At 45.1% G+C, this 24,085-nt stretch overlaps 1 protein-coding gene across 1 annotated transcript; it reads right to left on the bottom strand.

Moving 5' to 3' along the window:
- Positions 1 to 9,594: 9,594 nt before the first annotated feature.
- Positions 9,595 to 19,767, bottom strand: GIMAP5 (GTPase, IMAP family member 5). Its single transcript, XM_037029464.1, has 2 exons — positions 17,496 to 19,767; positions 9,595 to 10,630 (listed from the first exon to the last, which is right to left on the bottom strand). The coding sequence occupies exons 1-2, from the start codon at positions 17,536 to 17,538 to the stop codon at positions 9,753 to 9,755; spliced, it is 921 nt and encodes a 306-aa protein (XP_036885359.1). The 5' UTR covers positions 17,539 to 19,767; the 3' UTR covers positions 9,595 to 9,752.
- Positions 19,768 to 24,085: the final 4,318 nt, after the last annotated feature.

Here is a 24,085-nt window from a genome sequence, read left to right as displayed (position 1 = left end):
ACACTGTCAGGAATTCAGGAAGTTTGCCTCCCACNAAATAGGAAAAAAACACCCCTCTTTTCCACTTACACCCATCGTCATGACATTTCAGAGCACTAAGGAAAAGGAGAAGATTCCGAAATGGACCTGAACACCTGGGGGTGGGGGTGGGGGTGGGGGTGGGGGTGGGGGTGGGGGTGGGGGTGGGGCTCACAAAGGTATGGAAACCTGGTTGTTACCAGACCTGAAACCAGCTGGAGGATAATCGGAGTGATGTCTGCAGAATTTTGAGAGGAGTCGATTTTGAGCTGGGATTTGTAAATGAAGTCCATCCAGCTATTGAACGAAGCGGCAGGGAAAACGATTTTTTTTTTACACTGTCAGGAATTCAGGAAGTTTGCCTCCCACATACCTTTTTGAAAGGGAGGTGTTTGAAAGTTTATGCTGGCAGAGGTAGGGAGAAAACCAGCTGAAGGAAAGGTGAGATCCACCACTGGCTCTGACCTGGAGGAGTCCAGTTGGCAGTGGGTGGGACAGTCGGCATGTGGGAGGAAGGGCAGGGTGAAGCCAGCCTCAGCGACTGTGAAATAGCCTCTACGGTCCATGGAACAAGAGTCAGGTGTGCAAGATAAAGGAAGTGCCACTGGCCGGGGGCGGGGGAAGGAAGAACAGTAAATAAAACTAAAAGATAACTTAGAAATGGGATATATTTACTTAAATCATGCATATGTAAGTCCTAAAACCAAACCTCTCTCGTGAGCACCCACTTTATCTATACATGGATAGACACATTCAGTTCTGAACAATCTTTTGGGGACAACTTTATCACACCTTGGCACTCAGCCCGCTCTTTCTGTGAACAGCTTCCCCCCTCCCATGACGTCTCTTAGGGAACACCCTATCCTCCACCCAAGTCCCAACACTGCCTGACTCTAACTCCACCCTTCCCTTGGTCCCCTTGGCCACCGATGGGTTTAGAGATGGGCTGTGACCCAAGGCTGACCCACCAGGGGAAGGGAAGGAGAAAGAGACTGAGGGGAACATTGATTATTGCCTCTCGTTCACAACCTGACATGGGGCAGAACCTGAAACCCAGGCATGCACCCTGACTGGGAATTGAACCGGCAACCTTTCACTTTGCGAAACGTCACCCAACCCACTAAGCCACCCCGGTGAGGGCGGTTTTTATTTTTTAGTGCAGGATTTTTTCCTTTGTAACTTCTCTGCCATTTCTTCTGCCAGCCTCACTTCACACCCCCCTCCCCATTCCTTCAGCCTGTTAGTACTTTTCTTTGTATTCACTGATCTTCACTGAGGCGTAACTGATGTACAACAAACTACACATATTTAACCTCTACAATTTGATGTTTCAATGCAGATAAGCACCCAGAGACGTTACCACTCAAGTGACCATATCTATGACCTCCCTGTAACCAGTCCTCATGTCCCTTGTCTATCCCTCACTCCTGTCCCTTTGCACCCACCATTCCCAGCCAACCGCTGATTTAGTTGTTAGTGTAGATTGGTGTGCATGTCCTAGAATCTTAGGTAAGTGGAATCATACCTCAATCGTGGGCTCATTGTTTTGTTTGTCTTTTTTCACACATTGTGATGACTTGGAGACCCATTAGTATCGTGGTGGGCGTCCGCAGTCCATTTTTCTGTCAAGCTTCCGTTGCGTGGGTCTACCGGGGTTGCTTTATCCATCACGCACCTGTGGGTGGACATCCAGGTTGGGTCCGGATTTTGGCTAGCACGGAGAAAGTGTCTTTGCCCAGGCAGGCCCACGTTTTGTATGAACACGTGCCTTTTTTTTTTCTCTTGAGAAAGACACAGGTGTAGAATGGCCGAGATGTATGACATACCCTGGATGTATGTCTACTTTTTAAGAAAGGCTCCGACTGTTTTCCAAAGTGATCGCACCACTTTCTTTCTCCGCCAGGCCCTGCACATCCTTGCCAACACTCGGTGTGGCCAGTCTGCTCAAATCGTGCCATTCTAATAGTCCTTTTAACGGCTGCACGACTGTCCTTCTGATGAACACCACCTCGCTTCCTGCATTTTTGCCTCTACAATCTCCTGGGCTATGCTGCCTGGAGCTGTTACAGGCAGGCGATTGCATGTTTGGAAGAGAAGTGCTTATTGAAGTGGGAAATATTCCAAGGTGCAATAAATACAGGATGGGCAAAAGTAGGTTTACAGCTGTGAGTACAACTGCTCTTCCTTTTTTATTGATTGATTTTGTGAGTGTGTGTATGTGTGTGTATGTGTGTGTGTGTGTGAGAGAGAGAGAGAAAGAGAGACATTGATTTGTTGTTCCACTTATTATTATTTTTTGTTCCACTTATTTATGCCTTTATTGGTTGCTTCTTTTTTTAAAATATAATTTTTATTTAATTCTTGTTCAAGTACAGGTTTCTGTCTTATATTCCCAACCCTGCTGGTTGCTTCTTGTATGTGTCCTGACTGGGGATCAAACCGGCAAACTTGGCATACTTAACTGAGTTACCTAGACAGGGCCCACGGAGTTTATTCTTGTTTTTTATTATTTATTAATTATTGTATTACTTTCTATATGAACTTGTAAACCTACTTTTGCTCCACCCTGTATTTCAGAGAGCTCTCCAAAACGTTGCTAAGAATTTATATTTCACCAGCAGTGCATTGAAATGTCCTTGGGCCTTCTTGCTAACCTCTGTACTAATATTGCCAGTAGTAGGCATCATAACTCTTTTTAATTCTTGCAAATTGTTACTTTCATTTTCAGCGCCTTGAGGGTGTTGATCTTAAAAATAGAAGTCATTTAACTGCTCCACCAGCAAAAAATGGGTTTATTCGGGATCAACAAATAATTGCACTTTGGGACAAGCAAGCTACAGCCAAAGCCATAGGCAAGTCCAACAAAACATATTTTTTTTTCAGAAAAAAGAGGACATTGGGGGAGATTATTTTGAACCAAAGTCTTTTGCAGAAGAGTTCAGAGAGATGAAAGTTTCTCATTGGTTGAGTTGCTTGGGTGGTTGATCTCTTGTAGGCAATGCAATGTACATCTTGTCTTGTTGGGAGATAAATTGTGTTTCTTTCCTGTTGACATTCTCCCCTTGAGGTCTTCAATTGACAATGCTTCCTGTAATTGACAAGTTGTACAGTGTGAGAGCTCCCCCTGCTGGCCTTGCAACTACCTTCTCCTGAGGTTTCCCTTCATTAATTTTCACAGTGATTTATGAAGTTGAGTATCTCTTCACATAGGTATTGCTTATTTATTGTTCATCTTCAAATATATGTTGTACATTTTTTGATTTTTGTGTGCTCTTTTTATAACATAGATTTTAAAATTTTATCTTTTTTCAAGTCTATTTTTTATATTTAACTTTAGGATGTCTTTGTCATAATAAATATTTAAACCTATCTCTTTTGATAATTTATGGCTTCATGTCTTGGTTAAGAAAGTATACCCAGGACTTCCGCCAAGATGGAGGCATAGGTGGAAACACTGTGCCTTCTCCCACAGCCAAGTTTGAATACAACAAAGGTTTGGAGAACAAAGACACACCCAAAGACCAGAAAATTGAATTATACGGAAGTCCGACAACTACGAACCGTTCAACAGGGACGGTAAGAGGGACGGAGCCAGCAGTGGAGCTGGGTCAGGCAGGACAGATCCCCCAACCTAGGCGAGCAGGCAGCCCGGAACCAGTTGGGATGTGGGGCAGACTGACCAAGGTCACACATTCGCGCACAGTGAGATGGACCACGCAGGCCCCAGGGGGCGAACCCAGTGGTGGAGGGCTGACGGCGGTGGCACACTCGAGTGCAGTGGAACGAAATGCATGGGCCCGGTGACAGTGGTGGCTGCAGCGCCGGTGGTGGCTGCGGCGGCAGGCGGCAGAGGGGATGCCATAGTTCCTCTCTGACCCCGCCCCCACATACAACCTCACAAGCAACTTAGTTGCCCTGCTCTAGTGAACACCTTAGGGCTCCGATCCTGCTAGGGAACAGGCAGGAACAGCCCAAAAGATGGCGCAAGAAGAACTCAAAGTCCCAGAGCCAATAACTCTCAGCGACCAACAGATTGCCAGCCTCTCAGAAGCACAATTCAAGACACTGTTTATCAGGATGCTCACAGAACTGGTTGATTATAGTCACAAATTAGAGGAATATATGAAGGCTAAACTAATTGAAATGAAGGGAGATGTCCAGGAAACCAATAGCGATGGAAAGGAAACTGGGACTCAAATCAACAGAATGGACCAGAAGGAAGAACAAAACATCCAACCAGAAAGGAATGAAGAAATGAGAATTCAAAAAAATTAGGAGAGGCTTAGAAAACTCCAGGACATCTTTAAACGTTCCAATCTCCGGATTATAGGGGTACCAGAAGGGGGAAAGAAACAGCCACAAGTGGAACACTTATTTGAACAAGTAATAAAGGAGAAGTTCCCCAGTCTGGCAAAGGAAATAGACTTCCAGGAAATCCAGGAAGCTCAGAGAGTGCCAAAGAAGTTGGACCCAAGAAGGAACACACCAAAGCACATCATAATTACATTAGCCAAGACTAAAATGAAGGAGAGAATCCTAGAAGCAGCAAGAGATAAGGGGACAGTCACCTACAAAGGAGTACCCATCAGACTGTCAGCGGATTTCTCAAAAGAGACCTTACAGGCAAGAAGGGGCTAGAAAGAAGTATTCCAAGTCATGAAATCCAAAGACCTACAGCCAAGATTGTTTTATCCAGCAAAGCTTTCATTTAGAATGGAAGGACAGATAAAGTGCTTCTCAGATAAGGTCAAGTTCAAGGAGTTCATCATCACCAAGCCCTTATTATATGAAATGCTAAAGGGACTTATATAAGAAAAAGAAGATGAAAAATATTAACAGTGAAAGGACAGCAAACACACAGTTATTAACAACCACACCTAAAACAAAAGCAAACCAAGAGGACAGCTAGATCAGGAGTGGAACCATAGAAATGAAGAACACATGGAGGGTTAGAAACAGGGGGGTGGGAGGGGGAGAAGGGGGGAGAAGGCACAGAAAATAGCATAGATGGTAGGTAGAAAATAGATATGGGTGAGGGCGAGAATAGTGGGGGAAATACAGAATCTAAAGAACTTGAGACACGTGGTTATAAACTAAAGAGGGGGAGAATGGTGGGAGAGGGAGTGTGCGGGTGGAGGGGAATGAAGGGGGGAGTAGAACAACTGTAATGGTATAATCAATAAAATATATTTAAAAAAAGAAAGTATACCCAAAGCTAAGACTGTCCATATATTGCCTATATTTTCTTTTGAAGTTTTTGTTTTATATATTTTTTCTTTTTTTAAAAAAAAGATTTATTTATTTATCTTTAGAGGGGAAGGGAAGGAGAGCTGCTCTGTAGCTTCAGGATTCCTCCCTGGAGTGCGAACTTGTGGGGCCGCAGCGGGGCCATCACCCTGCTGTAGCTTCCGTCGCTGGGGCCTGCGGCTGCCGCCGAATGGACTCTGTCCCTGGGGCCCCGAGCCAGAGGCCGCTCACACCCCCTAGTCCGGTGAGCATTACAGCCCACGCATCTGAGTGCTGATCTCAGAGCCAGGGAACGGGCACGGTCCAGGGCGTGGAACTCGACTTGGTGTTCACCCGCCCAAGGCCTAGCCAGAGAGGACTTAAGAGTAGGGGGCGTTTCCTCTGCCCTTTGTTTAAATTTCCCAGCCCCAAATTCCATGCGCACGGAAGCGACCAGTTTCCTAGCCAATTCCATAGGCTAGACCATCTGCCCCTCCCTGTGTTGCTGTGACCTCTCTGCCCCCTGCAAACTCTGTTCAAGATCGCCCCCTCTCTTACGCAGCTCTAGATCAGTTGCTAGGGCAACGCGACACTGTCCCACTGGTGTGTCCGCCCTTTACTCTGAGGGTATGGACATCCATCCCACCCCACGCTGCCGCCTCAGTCCTGTGGTCTCCGGTGCTTCCTGCAACCGCTCCCTCCCTCAGGCAAAACACCGCTATCACTTCTAAATATTTTTCATCACAAATATTTGCAAAGAATGAAATTTCCACCACATTATAGATGTTAACCTTTAAAAATAAATTGCTACTTCTTTTTTTTTAAAAACATAAGTAACATAGAAATTGGGTACTTATAAGCAATTTTGAAAAATATATGAACAAGCTCATTTCTAACAGTCAGAAATTTTACTTTGTCCCTCTTTCTGCCTGACCGCCCATTCACGTACCCAACAGAATTGTATCTCTTTAAAAACAGATTTAAAATACATAATTTATCTTTTAAAGATATTTATTTTTAAAGAGGGGAGGAAGGAAGAGAGGGAAACATCAATGTGTGGTTGCTTCTCCTGCGCCCCCTACTGGGTACCTGGCCTGCAACCCAGGCCTGTGCCCTGACTGGGAATCTAACTGATAACCCTTTGGTGCCAAGGCTAGCACTCAATCCACAGAGCCCCACCAGCCAGGGAAAAATTGTATCTTAATGTAATCGATTTTTATGCTGAAAAATCTTGATCACTCTCGCTTACATTTTTGTCACAAAAATCTATATGAAAATTGGGAAAAAATTCTGTGACCACAAAGCTTTACATGTGAAACCTCTCTCCTGTATTTAGCTATCATTTTCAAAGTGTTATCAGCACACAATTGATGGAAGCAGCACAAACATCTGTCACAACATCTGTAAAATAAGTATTTAACAGTAACTCTTTTATTTCAGAAAATCATTTCAGTGGGTCAGGAGAGACTTTTTTATGTATGTGTGCACGACTGTGATCCTTTGCTGGAATGAGGCAATGCTCAGGCCAGTTCTGCTCCTATCTGTTTTAATATACCTTGTTAACATAAATAAATAAACAGGAAGGAAACAATGTTGTTATGACCATGCCCCTCAGTGCTTCCAGCTCCTTCTAGGATACTGTGACTGCTGAAAACCATGTAGCAATCTATCATTCATTTTTAATGATCTGTTAATGGATACATCTGCCTTCCTGTTTGTTGAAAACAAAGTATTGTAAACTGTCCAACTAGCAAAAGGCTTTACTAGTCAGCTGTTACAGACATTAGATTTTCCAATGTCTGGGAAATGCACCAAAAAGCCTTTACCAAGTCCTATCATGTGACTCTACTAAATCTCTTGCTTTTTCACTTGAGAGGCCGAAAGGTATCTGTTTTTACCCAATATACTAAAACTTTTTTTAAAAATGAAATATTGTAAACTTTGATTGATCTTTGACAATGTGTTTTGAAAACTTAAAAAAAAAGTTTTTACTTAACTATTTTAGAGAGGGGAAGGGAGGGAGAAAGAGACAGAGAGAAACACCAAAATGTGGTTGTCTCTTGCGCTCCCCCTACTGGGGACCCAGGCATGTGTCCTGACTAGGAATTGAACCAGCAACCCTTTGGCCTGCAGGCCAGCAGTCAATCCACTGAGCCACACTAGCCAGGCTCCCCTGGACTTTCTTGGGCCCAATTTATGCCTGGTCCCCTTCCCCGGAGGGACAATGAGGTCACCCATTGTCTGCTGGAGGACTGGATGCTATATTTCTGAGGGTGTCAGAGCTGGCACATACTCATCCAAAGTCCTCACCCTCCTCTGCTCTGCCTGCCCTTCCTCTGAGGACACAGGGCAGTGAAGAGAGCCACATGTCGCAGGGTGGCCCAGCGTAGAAACCTGGTTCCCTCCCCAGTATTGCCATCACCAGTCACGTTTTGTGGATTTCACAGCCCCCCTCCCCTGTTCCCACTCCTCCCCATTCATTTTGCTGCGGCACAGACCCTGATCCCAAGATGGAATTCTTTCCTTCTAAACCTTCTCCCCCTCCCCCAGGTTTATACATTTGTAGTTCACCTACAAAGGAGTACCCATCAGACTGTCAGCGGATTTCTCAAAGGAGAAAGCTATCATGTCGCTGCTGCCCTGTGATCTTCTTGAAAACTGCTCACCTGCTGGAAACCTCCACGGACTTCCTGCCCTCCAGTCCTGAAGGTGATGCACAGGCCCTGGCCCACAATCCTCCCCCTCTGCACCCCTCCCCGTGTGTGATTCTCATTCCTGCCCTTGACCATGGCCTCCCTCTGCCTGGAGTGAGTCCCAGAGAGGCTGGCAGGTTCTGAGCAGTTCCAGCGCAGCCCGTCTGGGGAAGTCTCTTCTGAGCCCACGTGCCGTCCTTTTGGCCAAGGATGCCCAACCTCTAAAACTTTCCTCCTGCACCCCATTTTCCTGAGCCTTCATTCGTCTACCATATAGTAGTCTTGGGGAGCAGGGACCTTGCCTTCTTTCTCTTACGTACGTGGTGCTGGTGCCAGGCACAGAATTGGACACTCAGTAGTATTTGGGTAAACAGTTCTGTACAGCTGGGCTGCAGGAAGTCCCGGAGGGGAGAGACCTGGCCAGGTTGGACAGTTTGGGAGGGCTGCATTGAGGAGGTGGTCCTTGGTCAGAGAACTCAGGGACCTTAGGGTGGCTGCAGTTTGAGGAGCTGGTACATCACCCTCCTTGTGGTGTTTGGGGTCAGTCATGTGCTACATCTGGGCGACACCTCTGACTCCAATAGAGGTTTGGAGAATGACACCTGCATGGCCCTAGTGAGGTCCTAAGACTCACCCCAGATTTAATCAGTTACCCACTTGGTCACAGGCTGCCTGGGACGGCTGTAGGTTTCCTGTAGAGGGTACAAGTGAGTAGAGAAGGGGGTGGGGCAGCCACCAAAAGGTGAAGTGGTTGGGGGAGGGGCCACGTGGGGACTTCATCTGACTTCCCACTTCCAGTGACATTGGGACTTCTGCCCAGATGTCACCCTGGTGTCTGCCCTGTTCCCTTCGCTACCATGAAAGTGGGGAACATCCCTTCTTCCCTAGGGTCCCAGACATCACACACGATGGCGCCACTTTGGGGCTGGAGGTGGCCTTAGCACATGGCTCCAGCGACCGTGGGCTACTTCACAATGCGGCTGGGACCACATCCGGACCTCCGCCCGTGTATGCAGCCTGTGAGCTAAGAAGGAAGGGCTTTTACATTTTTAAAAGATTGAAGAAATCAAAAGAAGAATAATGTTTCATCGCCACCTATGACAGTGACGTGAAATTCAGATTCCAGTGTTCAGAGTGTTGGATGGGATCACAGCCTCGCACATTCCTCACACCCTGGCTCCTTTTCCTCTACAAGTGACTGAGATCCTGCCGCTGCTTGGCCTGAAGTAGCCATTGTCTGGCCCTGCTCTGTGAAATTCCAGCTTCTTCTTTTCCCAGCCTCTGACTCTGCCTTCCCCAAGGCAGCCCCCCATCCCACCTGTGACCCCTTTTTCTCTCGAGTGTCCAGGTCCCTTCCTTCCTTCCCCTCACCCCATCTTGCCTCCAGAATTCCCCTCCAGAATGCCCTCATCACCCTCTTTTGGGCAGGGCTGGTTATGGGTGTTGTCCCTGACAGCCTTCGATGAAACCAGAGTATGTTTCTGAATAAAAGAAGGAATTCCATTATCAGTTTCTAATGTAACCTGTTTCTTCTCTCAACGTGTAATATCACAGTCCATGTTCCCAAAGATTTCAGAAAGATATCCAATTAATCATTTACCTCCATGGTTCTTAACAAAACACAACAACAACAACAACAACAAAGAAATGTTTTTTTCCTCTGGGTTTTATTTCTCTATAAGCACTTGGGCATGTCTGGTACAAGGAAGAGAAATTGAACCTGAACCTACATAAAAAGCAAATAAAGTATCTTACAAACACAGAGGTGGTGAGTGTGGAAACAAAAAGCCAACTGCAGAAGTCAGTTGGAAATGCTTAGTGCGAATGAGTAATGCCCCAGTTAATTAGAATGGCAAGATAAACCAGAATGCATATCAAAATAAATGCAGACAACCCAATGTGAGACCAGACCCACTTTTTCACTCTATGGAGTGCCTTGGACAGCATGTGACCCTCCAGTTCCTGCTTTTGCTTTTCAACCTGCGCTTGCACCTGGGCCAGGAAGCTCCTGTATTCTCTCCCAGGGATCCTGCCCCTGTCTCTCTTGTACCCCTGTGCTTGGGAGAAGAGGTCGTTGCTGTAGAAGTTACCCTGGAGCTCCCCCTCCAGGCTCTCGACCACAGCCATCAGCCCTGCCAGCTGCTTCTTCTGCTCCTCCCCGGTGGCCCGGTTGTTGAAGCCATAGTACCTGCCCCCACACTCGTGGACTAGGAGCCGCAGCTTGAGGTTGTTTGTGTTGTCTACGTACTCATTCAAGGACTCGTGCTCTAAGTCCTCCATGTGGGTGAAGAGGACCACCATGTGTCGCATGACACCTGCCCCAAAGACCTCCTTCACCCTCCTCATTGCCACCATGTCCTGGGCAGTGTAGCGGCCCAGCTGCGTCACCAGCAGCAGCACGTGGGGCCCTGGGGCCGAGAGCACGTAGCAGTCCCCGATGTTCTTGTACATCTCTTGGTCCAGGGCCTTTTCCTCAAAGATGGAGGGTGTGTCAACCACCAGGATGTTCCTCCCATTCCATGTGACCGTGCCCTCCTGGCATGTCTTGGTCACTGTCTGGGCTGACATCCTAGACTCGAACTTGGGCTGGCAGAGGATGCTGTTCCCAGTGGCACTTTTTCCACAGCCGGATCTGCCCACCAGGATGAGCCTCAGTGAGGATGATGATTCTGACTGGTCATCTTTTACTGTGCCTGAAAAAAAAATTGCATCTTGCTAAGCTAGTGATGCTTGAGATGTTTCGGTCATGGACCCTCCTGGTATCTTATATAAAACACAGACCTTTGTTCCAGGAAAACAGTCCTATCTAAATACATACAAAGGTATGTCAATGACTTTAGGAGGTGCTTGGTCAGAGGAAGTCCACCTAGGAAGCCTGCGTGGCAGCCATACCCAAGGATAAGAATGGCTACACTTGGGAAGGGTGCTCCAAGCCTTCATCAAGACCAAGGAAAAATTTCTTTCTGAAAGACAAGTGGCCCCTGTGTTTTTTCAGGATGGTACCCAGGCTGGTTTCATGGTAAATAAATGTGAGATTAGAGGGAGGCAGAGGATAAGTCACACAGGGGAAAATATTACCACCTGTGTTCCTAGTTATGTCTGTGTAGAGTGCTCAACACATTCACCTAGACCTTGGGAGGAACGGAAGTGTCAGATGTGACCTTCCACCAAGGACCAGCCAAGGGTCCCAGGTCTCTGTTCTTCGGGTGGGGAGTTGGATGCTTGAAATTGAGACAACAGAAATGAGAGGGAGAGAAGCAGGGATGGGCGGCTGAAGAGGAGTGGAATGTAAAACCACCAGAAGTACATGCATTGGAGAAATCATCTACTGGGCTGAGTGAACCACAGGAAGTTAACAAAAGTGGTGTGGGAGAGGGAACTTGGAGCTACAGCCTTTGAGGAACCAAGGAGGGTGAGAACACAAGGAGTTCTCAAGTTCTCGTGAGCCCGGATGAATTCCGAGTTCATCGTAGGCTCCTCCAATCTATTGTTTGTCTTCTGCTCTAGGTTGATTCTTCCTTTCCCAGAGTGACCTGGGATGTTTTGTAGCAAACACTACAACTAAGTCTCTCTGGGGAACTTCTCCATTTTTCAGCTGAGGGTGAACCAGGAAAGAGAAACTTTATTCACAATTCAGTTCAAAGTTCTTCTAACATCTGACTTGGAGTTTCATTTCCACATTTCCCACACAGCACAGAACTGTACTGTGGGGGTTGGTGGGGGGTGTGATGAGGGGGAGGTAAAGAATGAATGAGCTCTGTCTTTTCCTTCTGCAGTTTAAGATACAGGGTTTCTCAGAGGAGATTAAGATGGCGAAAGAGTAGCATGGAGGGAACCCAGCTCCCGTGCACCTGGTAGAAAATCCAGGCGGATCTACTGAAGAACAGCACAATCAACCAACAATCCCCCAACATTTATGAAAATAAGAGACCAGAGAGTGTGACAGAGGAACCAGACAGCTGCAGAAAGGAGTAGGTGGAAGTGGAGAACACCAAGATACCTGCAGGAGACTGCACCGCTGAATTTCACAGGTATCCTACCACAGAAGTTCACACCATAAACCCAGGGAACTAGAACAGATCAATTTAAGAAGCTGAGGCCAACAAGAAGAGTATCGCAAACAATGGGAAGACAAAGAAACAATCCCCAAATGAAAGAAAAGGAGGAAGTCTCAGAAAGAATGTTAGATGAAATAGAGGCAAGTCAACTATCAGATATGGAATTCAAAGCACCGGTTATCAGGAAATTCAAAGATCTTACAACGAGCTACCAGAAACTACAGGGAGCTACAATGAACTCTCCGCAAACTATAGCAACATGAAAAAGGAAATAGGAACCATCAGCAACGGCCAAGAGGAAAGGAAGAATACAATTTCTGAACTGAAGAACACAGTAGAAGGTATGAAGAGTAGGATCGATGAGCCAGAAGACCACATAAGCGAGATTGAAGACAGGGTAGAAAGAATCTCCCAGATGGACCAAGTAATGGAAAAGAGAATCAGAAAGAATGAGGAGTGTTTAAGAGAAATGCAAGACAATATGAAACATAATAATATCCTAATAATAGGAATACCAGAAGGAGAATAAGAAGAACAAGAGATAGAAAATCTACTTGAAAGAATAATAGCCGAAAATTTTCCTAATTTGATGAGAGATAAAGTCACACAAATGCAGGAATCGCAGAGTCCCAATTAGGTGTAACCCAAAGAGACCTACTGCAAGACACATCATCATTAAAATGGCAAAACTCCAGACAAAGACAGAATCCTAAAGGCAGCAAGGGAGAAAAAGGGAGTAACATACAAGGGAGTCCCAATAAGGTTGGCTACTGACTTCTCAATGGAAACATTCCAAGCAAGAAGAGAATGGTAAGAAATATTCCAAGTAATGAGAAACAGAGGCCTACAACCAAGGCTACTGTACCCAGCAAGGCTCTCAATCAAGATAGAAGGCCAAATAAAGAGCTTCCAAGACAAAAGAAGACTAAAAGAATATGCCTCCACCAAACCAGCTCTACAAGAATTACTAAAAGGGCTGCTTTAAGGAAAGGAAGGAAAAGAGAGAGACGGTGAGGAACACAGGTACATAAATGGCAATGAATAAGTACCTTTCAATAATAACCTTAAACGTAAATGGATTAAATGCACCAATTAAAAGACATAGAATAGCTGAATGGATAAGAAAGCACGACCCACACATATGCTGCCTACAAGAGACCCACCTCAGGTCAAAAGACCACCACAGACTAAACGTGAAAGGATGGGAACAAATTTTCCAAGCAAATAGACAAGAAAAAAAAAGCCGGGGTAGCAATCCTCATATCAGACAAAATAGACTTCAAAAAAAAGGGCCATAAAGAGAGACCCAGAAAGTCATTTCATATTACTCAAGGGAAGAATCCATATCCACATGATGTGTTCCATCAAGAACACATCAACATCGTAAATATATATGCACCCAACATAGTAGCACCCAAATATATAAAGAAAATCCTAGAAGACCTCAAGAAAGATATTGGCAGCAACACAATTATAGTAGGGGATTTTAACACCCTACTGTCAAAAATGGACAGATATTCCAAACAAAATATCAACAAAGATATTGCAGCATTAAACGACACCCTAGATGAAATGGACCTAATTGATATACATAGAGCCCTTCATCCCAAAGAAGCTAAATACACATTCTTTTCAAATGCACATGGAACATTTTCAAAGATAGACCACATGATAGGACACAAAACGAGTCTCAACAAATTCAGGAAAATTGAAATCATACCAAGCATTTTCTCTGATCACAAGGGACTGAAATTGGAAACTAACCCTACAGGAAAAAAACCCAAACACCCAAAATCATGGAGACTGAATGGTATGCTATTAAACAACAAATAGGTCAATATTGAAATTAGGGAAGAAATCAAAAAGTTTCTGGAAACAAATGAAAATGAACTCACAACAACCCAAACTTATAGGACACAGTGAAGGCAGTCCTGAGAGGGAAGTTCATAGCCATACAGGCTTACCTAAAGAAGATAGAAACATTTCAAACAAACAACCTAACCCTACGCCTGCAGGAACTCGAGGAACAACAACAAAGACAGCCCAGAGCAAGTAGAAGGAAGGAAATAACCAAGATCAGAGCAGAATTAAATGACATAGAGAATAAAAGCACAATTCTAAGGATCAATGAATTGAAGAGTTGGTTTTTTGAAAAGATAAACAAAATAGACAAACCTTTAAGTAGGGTCATCAAGAAAAGAAGAGAGAGGACCCAAATAAACACAATCAGAAATGAAAGAGGAGAGATTACAACTGATACCACAGAAATAGAAGGGATTGTAAGAAATTACTATGAAGAACTGTATGCCAAGAAATTTGAAAACCTAGGTGAAATGGACAAATTTCTAGAAAAATATAATCTTCCAAAACTCAATGAAGAAGAAGCAGAAAACCTGAACAGGCCAATAACAGCAACTGAAATTGAAGCAGTAATCAAAAAACTCCCATTACACAAAAGCCCTGGACCAGATGGTTTCACAGGAGAATTCTACAAAGCTTTTAAGGAAGAGCTAACACCTATTCTTCACAGACTATTCCAAAAAATCTAAAAGGAGGGAAAATTTCCTAACTCTTTTTATGAAGCCAGCATCATCCTAATTCCAAAGCCGGAAGAGACACAACAAAGAAAGAAAACTTCAGGCCAATATTGCTGATGAACATAGACACTAAAATCCTCAATAAAATATTGGCAAATCACATCCAACAATACATCAAAAAGATCATACACCACGACCAAGTGGGATTCATCCCATGGATGCAAGGATGGTTCAATATTCACAAATCAGTAAATGTAATACATCACATGAATAAAAGCAAAGACAAAAACCACATGATCATATCAATAGATGCGGAAAAAGCTTTTGATAAGGTATAACACCCATTTATGATAAAGGCACTCAGCAAAGTGGGAATAGAGGGAGCATTCCTCAATATAATAAAGGCCATATATGAAAGACCTACAGCCAACATCATACTCAATAAGCAAAAACTAAAAGCTTTTTCACTTAGATCAGGAACAAGACAAGGTTGTCCACTTTCACCACTTCTATTCAATATAGTATTGAAAGGTCTAGCCACAGCAATCAGACAAGAAGAGGAAATAAAGGCATCCAAATCAGAAAGGAGGAAACAAAACTGTCATTGTTTGTAGATGACATGATAGAGTACATGGAAAATCCTATAGACTCTACCAAAAAACTGTTCGAACTAATACATGAATTTGGTAAAACAGTGGGATACAAAGTCAATATCCAGAAATCAAAGGCATTTTTGTATACCAACAATGAAGCAGCAGAAGCAGAAATCAAGAAAAAAATCCCATTCGATATAGCAAAAACAAAAATAAAATATCTGGGAATAAACCTAACCAAGGAGGTAAAAGACCTGTATGCACAAAACTACACAACACTGAAGAAAGAAATCAAGGAAGACACAAATAAATGGAAACATATACCGTGTTCATGGATTGGAAGAATTAACATCATCAAAATGTCCATACTACCCAAAGCAATTTACAGATTCAATGCAATACCTATTAAAGTACCAATGGCGTATTTCACAGACATAGAACAAACACTTCAAAAATTTATATGGAACCAGAAAAGACCCCGAATAGCTGCTGCAATTTTGAGAAAGAAGAACAAAGTAGGAGGGATCACAATACCTGATATCAAACTGTATTACAAGGCCACTGTAATCAAAACAGCCTGGTACTGGCACAAAAACAGGCACATAGACCAATGGAATAGAACAGAGAGCCCAGAAATAAACCCAACTCTCTACAGTCAATTAATATTCGACAAAGGGGGCAATAACATAAAATGGAGTAAAGACAGCCTTTTCAACAAATGGTGTTGGGAGAACTGGACAGCTACATGCAAAAAAATGAAACTTGAGCACCAACTTACACCATACACCAAAATAAATTCAAGGTGGATAAAAGACTTAAATATAAGCCGTGAAACCATTAAAGCCCTAGAGGAGAGCATTGGCAAGAAAATCTCAGATATTCCACGCAGCAATATTTTTACTGATACGTCCCCTAGAGCAAGGGATATAAAGGAAAGAATAAACAAATGGGATCTCATCAAAATTAAAAGCTTCTGCATGGCTAAGGAAAACAGTATCAAGATAAAAAGAGAAGCAACTGTTTGGGAAAACATATTTGCCAATGATACCTCAGACAAAGGTTTAATCTCAAAAATATACAAAGAACTCACATGACTCCACTCAAAGTAGATGAGCAACCCAATTAAAAAATGGGGAAAGGACTTGAACAGACATTTCTCCAAGGAGGACATACAGAGGATCCAGAGAAACATGAAAAGATGCTCGATATCGCTAGCTATCAGAGAGATGCAAATTAAAACCACAATGAGATACCACTTAACACCAGTCAGAATGGCTATCATAAACAAAGAAACAAACAACAAGTGCTGGAGAGGTTGTGGGGAAAAGGGGACCCTAGTTCACTGTTGGTGGGATTGCAGACTGGTACAACCACTATGGAAAACAGTATGGAATTTTCTAAGAATACTAAAAATGGACCTGCTCTCTGATCCAGCAATTCCACCGCTGAGACTGTATCCTAAAAACCCTGAAGCACCAATCCAAAAGAACCTATGCACCCCGATGTTCATAGCAGCACATTTTATGATAGCCAAGAGTTGGAAGCAACCTAGATACCCATCAGTCAATGACTGGATCAAAAAACTATGGTACATTTACACAATGGAATTCTATGCTGCAGAAAGGAAGAAGGAGCTCCTACCCTTTGCAACATCATGGATGGAGCTGGGAAGCATTATGCTGAGCGAAATAAGCCAGGTGGTGAAAGACAAATACCATATGATATCACCGTTAACAGGAATCTAAACAACAAAACAAACAAGCAAGCAAAATATGACCAAAGACACCGAAATACAGAACAGGCTGACAGGGACCAGAGGGGAGAGGGGAGAGAATCACAGGGGAAAAGGGGAAGGACTCACATGAACAAGTATAAAGGACACATGGACAATAACTAAGGTGGAGGGTGGGAAATGGGAGGGAGGTGGGGAGCACTGGGGGGGCAGGACTGGGAATATAAGACAGAAAATTGAACTTGAACAAGAATTAAAAAAGAAAAAGAAAAAAAATACAGGCTTCTCAAGCAAGCAAAATATAACCAAAGACAATGAAATAGAAAACAGGCTGACTGGGACCAGAGGGGAGGGGGGAGGGAATTTTAGGGGAAAAGGGGAAGGATTCACAGGAACAAGTACGGACAAAATTCACAGGACACATAGACAAAAAATTAAGAGGGGTGGAAATGGGAGGGAGGTGGGAAGCACTGGGGGGTGGGCTGGGATGGGAGTAAAAGACAGAAAACTGTACTTGAACAATAATTAAATAGAAATAAAAAAAGAAAGAAAAACTCATGAAAACAAAATACAGGGCTTCTGTCACTGTGTTTGAGGTGAGGGGTTGGAGTCTCTTGGGAACTTGGGGGCTATCTTACCTTCAGACATAGTTCCGTATGTGCTCTTCAGCAGTCCTTCCATTCTTTTCTGGAATAAAATCAGAAAAAGAATAAAAAACAAGTGTCCACATAGGAGTTGGTAAGGCCCGAGGACACCTCCAGTTGGGACCCCTAAGACTAATTCTCCTCGGAGGAGCCATTTCCAGTTCGGATTTCCTGACTCACGCCGTCCTATCTGAAAATGTGTATAAATAACTTCCAGCAAACCAGGGGATGCAACGCCATGCACGGTTGCTTTGTTTCCTCAGCTTACAGGAAATCAGGAAACGTGTTAAAACATATCACTTACTTATCATGCCCTCTAACTGGAAAAGGATGTCATCCAATGACACTTGCTCTAGGAACTTTCTTGTTCCCATCTCCTGCTCCCTCCCTTCCCCTCTCTCTAGAAATAAATAAAGTCTTCATCAACCCTTTGAAATTCAGTAGAGGCTCACGTCTGGCTCAGTGTTTAATCAACTGTTTCTCCTGGCTGGCTCCCAGGGTGTCCCCTATTGTTTTGTAATCCAAGAGATATAAACAGAAATTGGCACAACCATTGGCATCAATTGGCATAAACGTTTCATTCCAGTGAGGTGTCATATTGTGTTCCTCATCTTGGTGTCAGAACGGCCAGTATGCGACATCCAGCTCTGCCTAAGATGAGACTGTATTATTGTTTGAATATTATGCAGTTATGAAATGCAGATTTTAAGTGAAGAAGCGCACTGAGTTATAAAACAAAAGCCTACTGTGAGAAATGAACAGATGTAAGTATTTTTGGCATTTTTCCTGCAGTTCTCCTGTTTGATGCAAAGTTAAAGCATTACACATGGACTCCTGTGGCTGGTGTTTGACCCCCCAGGCTCTTTCTCCCACCCTCTTCCCTTTGGAGGCAACTAATAGTCTGAGGCTTTGACTTATCATTCTCAGGTGTGTATATCCACTTCCACATACACACGCATGTATAGGTAAAATCTAGTAATGTTTTTGCACATAAAGACATGATTTGTCTTTTAATCCGTTGAATCCAATTATTTATTAACACAACTTTAAGTTGTTTCAAAATACATGCTCACTGCAAAAGAATCCCCATATACTGTATGTCTCTGGGCACATGTACAGCAATTTCTCAGATGGCCAGCTCCCACCTGACTGGATGTTGCCCACCTGACTCTGAGAGCGCCGTGCTAATCCTCACTGATACGGGCCAAGTGTAAGCGTTCCCCAAATCTTCACTTGAACTTGTTGATATTCAACTTGTAATTTTTAAATCACTCTTATGAGCATACGTAAGGATGACTTCCACTTGGATTTCACCGATCATCACTGAATTCAAAATTAGTTTTCACAGCTTGTTTGCTATTCAGGTCGTTTCTGAAGTACAGATATAACCTTTGCACGTTTTCCCGTTCACGTAGTGGGGTTTTCGGCCCCACTTAGGAAAACCATCCATTTTCACATTGTCAGAGTATACTACAGCAGCTTCCTTCCTTCCTCCTTTTCCTTGTTTCCTTTTTCCTTCCCTCTCATTCCACGCACCCTCCCTTCCTGTTCTGAAGCCCACAGAAGAGCATTGCCTCACACCCCTCTCCCTTACACGGTCCTTGTCCCTGGGAAATTATACCCTGCCTCTTGCTACACCTGCACAAATTTTCTCACTATCTTAGACAACATTTTGTGAAGTTTGAAAACCTCAGGAAATATGTTGGAATCAACCTAATCATGTGATGAAGACGATGATGACAGCGGTGACCGTGATGACTGTGAACCACACTGTTATACGAATCTTCTGTGCAGCCATTTAAAATTTTCTAAGTTCTCTCATGTCTGCCCATTATTTTAATGGTTCTCTTCAATTAAGATAAGTTTTAAAATTTTAATGAAAATGTTAGGAAACTGAGCAATGAATAGCCCACCCACAGTCACACAATTGCCAAGGAACTAAGACCGAAAAGCAGGTCCATTTGCCTGCGTATTCTCCCGGATTCCACGGGAGAAAAAAGATTATTTCACGTAAGTCCACAGCCTCTTAGACCCCTACATGTGACGTAGCTATCCATGGTCAGGATCTAAAGTGACCCTGACAGGCTGGAAGCCTGCCCTGAAACAAACAGACAGTCGTATTGAAAAATCTGGAGTGTATGTTCTTGCAAGAAAAGACGATTCAAAGAGAAAACTGCAGGGGGCAGGCGTTGCTTTGAGTTGAAGCTGTTCAGTGTAAAACAAGCAACTCGTTGTTTTTCTGACTTGGTTATGAGCCAGACCCAAGTGGAGCAAGGTGCCTGTCACAGAAAGCCGGTCCAACTCGGGTCACATTCGTGGAGACTCAGTGCAGTGGTTCTCCTGGGCCACCTTCCTAATGCGCCAGGTGGCAGGAGGAGACGTGGGCGCCACAGAAGAATGGGCGTCCAGGCAGATATGAACCCATAACCCAGAGTCCGGGAAAAGTCAGAAAGGATATTGGTGGAGATGCTAAAATGAGTCATGAAACATTAACAGGACTGAATAAAGTCGAGACGTGGGACACGTCCACGCTGGGGCAGCTCAAAGCGTGAGGACAGAGAATGGAGGCAGACTCTTTCTCTAAAAGGAAAATTCTACTAATCTTTTCCCAGATGGGGCCGGCTGTCCCGGGAGAGCGGCAGGCAGTGGCCAGCAGGGACTAGAACAGTGTTGACGGGGACAGTAGGAGGGTCTAATTCAGGCAGGTGATTGAAGGAAATGAATATCGTGTACCTTCCGACTTTAAAATCGCACCCGCCTGCCTTCATCCTGATGATACCTTATCTTATCACACCGGGAGAAACCGGGCTCTCCCATGCTGTTTTAGGGATGCCAAACCGTTTCGTATCTGCTTTGTTCATGAAATGTCTCCTCCACTAATCTGCCACTGGCCCCATGTTTCCTGGTTTTCGGGCCCCTTGTCTTGTAGTTTAGTTCTTGTGATTTCTGGATGCCTCTCTCACAAAGGGCTCAGTGGACCAAGGGGTTGCTCAATGTGCCTTTAACATAAGTCTGTTTGCCATGCAGCTGCCTCCTACGTGGTGTGGGAGGGAAGGAGTGGCGTGTTTGGGGAAGAATGCCGTGGTTTCAGAAGGTCAAGGTCATGAGACAACCTGTACTCAGGGGTCTCCTGTGGAAAATGTAGCTTGCTGGGGTGGGCTTAAGAAATTAAGAGGGTAAACTGATCTAGGCCCCCACATCTAGGGAGGTTCAGTTTCCTCATCTGTCAGGCGGATTGAGGCTTTGTGTCCAACTTCACGGAACCCTGCGAGTGCCCATGAAGACCCCGGGGGTCTAAGCTGTAGACAATTAGGCGGGAAGCTGAGGAGTGTGATGGGCCGGCTGTGGGCGATGGGCGAGTGGTTCCCACTCCTGTTTCCCCACTATCCACCCACTGTGGATGCCACCGGCCCCTTTCTCCGATGGGTGAGCCCAGAAGTGGGATCCCAGGACCGGGGTGGGATCAGTGGCTGTGAGTAGGCTGTGGGCTCTCAGGTTCTCATGGCGCTGGGACTCGCCCCCTCTCCCGCCCCCAGCCCCTTACCTGGGTCGGTGCTGCGGGCACAGCGCTGGGCGGCCGCGGGGACCTACATGCACTGTGGGCGCGCAGGAAGCCGGTGGATGCAATTAAAGAGGAGCTGCCCAGAGGTCGAAAGTTCCAGAGCGAGGCTGCAAGGAACTGAGAAGAAAGGGGAGTGCCGAGCCCGCCCCGCGTCTCCACCGACAGGAAAAGGTCCCGGGGAGGGGGTGAAACTGCTGCAAAGAGGGCCCAAACACCAGGGAGGGCGCCGTGTGCTGTTGGTCCGCTTAATGGGACGCTTCCTGCCACAGCTTGCGGGCTGCCAGGCTCCCTCTCGTTTTTTTTTTTATTTTTTTTATAACTTATCAAGATAAGCCGTAGTTGCAGGAAGAGGCTGTGACGCCCCCGCCCCCCCCCCTCCGCGCGCCTCCAGGTTCAGAGACAGACCTTGTGACACAAAGAAGCCCTTATGGGGCACCCGCCACCCTCTGCAGGAGCACCTGCCCAGCCCTACACCCCAGGGCCCTTCTCAAGGCTGTTTCTGGAATATTCCCTCTAACTAGGGACAGAGAGGCGCCACTGGTCCACCGAGGGCCTGGAAGACCAACTCCAAGGGCGTGACTTGGATGGGCTCCCTTCTCTGGCACCGGACAGACCAGCCCTATGAGGCTTCGGGGGACCGGCGCGTTCTGTGTCTGTTTATTCTGAGGCAGGTGGAGCAGGGCTGTAGTTTCACTATTTGTCAACTGATCGCACATTTAAGGCTGGGGCAGCGAATGTAGGACGGTTGCTCTGCCGAGGGAGATGGGCATACAATACGGGATACAGCTCCCTCAGTCTCTCCGTGAATTCTAATAGTTTTCTTTGGTTTATCTGCAGGTATAAGTGGTGATGCTGTTTTATCCTAATTATTAAACAAATTGATTTTGAGCATCAAACCACCCCATTTACATAAGCGTGGTTTGTGGGTCTAACCTTGATCCCAGTGGGTAAAAGTCCTTTAAGCCACAGCCTAGAAGAACACTTTTCTGGGTGGAAAGGTGGATGGCAGCTGCTTTATAAGAAGAAACCGGTGCTAGAAAATTCGGAACTAGGAAACTAGGATAGAGGGAGGGTATGGGAAAGCCAAGGTGACCATGCATTTCCCAAACATCTGATGGTCCCTGGCATTTCACATGCCAGGCACTGTATTGGATCATGGGGACACAGGTGAAAAGGTCAGAATCAAAGTGTCTGAAAAAGGAAATCACTAAGGAAATGCCACCCGTAACCCCTGGACACACAGCAGTGTGGTGACGGCTGGAGGGGGGGCAGGATGGGGGCTGGCTGGAGGCAGGCCTGGGTGGGGGTCGTGGGGACATCTGGAATAGAGACATGCTATCGACCACGAGGAAAAACTGTCAAACCTCTCTAATTATGTGATTCAAATTGTCGAAAGCACATTCTGAGGATCAGATTGGGGATGTCAGATGACATCCAGTCCCTCTCTTTGTGTTTTATACAAACACCTGCCACCATCATTGGAATATTGATGGTGGTAACTGTCAGGCCCCCAAACCTGAGTCTTCTTCCCAAGCCAACTGACAGTCCGCTCGGGATTCTGGGCTATTCTTCGTGTGATTGTAGCCTGTGCTGGCAGCCGTCTGGGAAGCCTCAGTTGGCAAATGCCTAAATGTCGCCAGGAAAGTTTGAACAACTCAACAAGGGAAACAGATGAGTGTCGTGGTTGCCTTTGCTTTGTGAAATCTACTAAAGAGACATAAACTTGCCAGAGCAAAAGTACTGGTACACTTAGTCTTGCCACTTTTGACTACTTGGGGGTGTTTAAAACTCTTATTTTGCAAAGATGTTTTTTAATGGAACTTGACCTCTGAGGCCCATGGATCTTTGCAAACCTGACATGGTGTGTCAGTCAAGGTGAGACCCCAGGAGGGCCGTTTAGGAAGGTGCTGTTCGACATGCTCTGGGATCCAGTTAATTCAACATGACCGTGTTCGTGGCGTTACACTCTCAGCCGCTCCATCAGAAAGTGTCTTAATTTGAAAAGTATAAGATATTTTAAATTATGCCATTTTCTTTTGGAACTCATCAGATTATATGTCAGCAGAGTGGTATAACCATATTCTCAAAAAATTAAGTTATGATATTTGAGGACATACACATACGTAATACAAAATGGATAAGCAGGTGAGTGAAGAAGCAGTTTACATTCGATGGGGAGCTTGGTTTGGTGAACATGCCCAGAGGGGCCAGTATGGAAAAAGATGTTCCACTTCTGATATTGTCACCTTCGATTCTCAAGAAATCCCTTAACTCACAGTAGATTATTTTCCTCTTCAAATCAAAGGAAGTTAATGATAATTCTCCCTTGTACTTCATGAGCTGGTTGTCATCATAAGCTATTAAGAACCATCTGTCTGCCCAATCCTGGCACTGCCCTGGGCCCCTCAACCTGGTCAAAGGAACTCCTCCCAGGCTCTGAGGCCCGGCATGGCTGCTGAGGAGGCTAAAAGCAGGAACGGACAGTGGACATTTTCCCAGGCATGCTTCATGGAGCCCAACTCTGCAAACAATAGGGCCCTCAGGCTGCAGCCCACCCTAACCCGCCAGCCCACCCAGAGCCTCCTGGAGCCCTTAACTCCTTGTGCCCTCAGAACACATGCCCATAAACCCAGCCCCTGTGTGTATAAAGACGATGATTTCCTTTAAAAGCGTCCTGTCATATTCAGAAGTAGAAATAAGAAAATCCTATTTACTTATTTTTTATTTACACAACCTAAGGATGTCATCTGGTTTTCTAATAGTGGCTTTGAACAGCTTTTGTGGGCTGGCCTGGCCCCCATCACACCCAATGGTACAGCCACATAGGCCTCACCTCGATGCCCTGCAGCTTCTGCCAAAGCACCAGCTGCTGTCTCACTTCTCTAAGGACAGCGAGGAGAGCTCTCTCTCTCTCTCTCTCTCTCTGTGTATATATCTATATCTATACCTATATCTATATCTACCCAGATAGAAGACATTACCCTTGATTTCCCCCAAATCCTGCTTTATTTTGGAAAGACAT

The sequence above is a fragment of the Sturnira hondurensis genome, unplaced genomic scaffold (genome assembly GCF_014824575.4).
Source record: "Sturnira hondurensis isolate 20B ecotype Veracruz unplaced genomic scaffold, ASM1482457v3 Scaffold0020309, whole genome shotgun sequence".
Classification (NCBI taxonomy): domain Eukaryota; kingdom Metazoa; phylum Chordata; class Mammalia; order Chiroptera; family Phyllostomidae; genus Sturnira; species Sturnira hondurensis.
The sequence above is the reverse complement of the archived record's forward strand: the minus strand, read 5'-3'. Positions and strand labels throughout refer to the sequence as shown.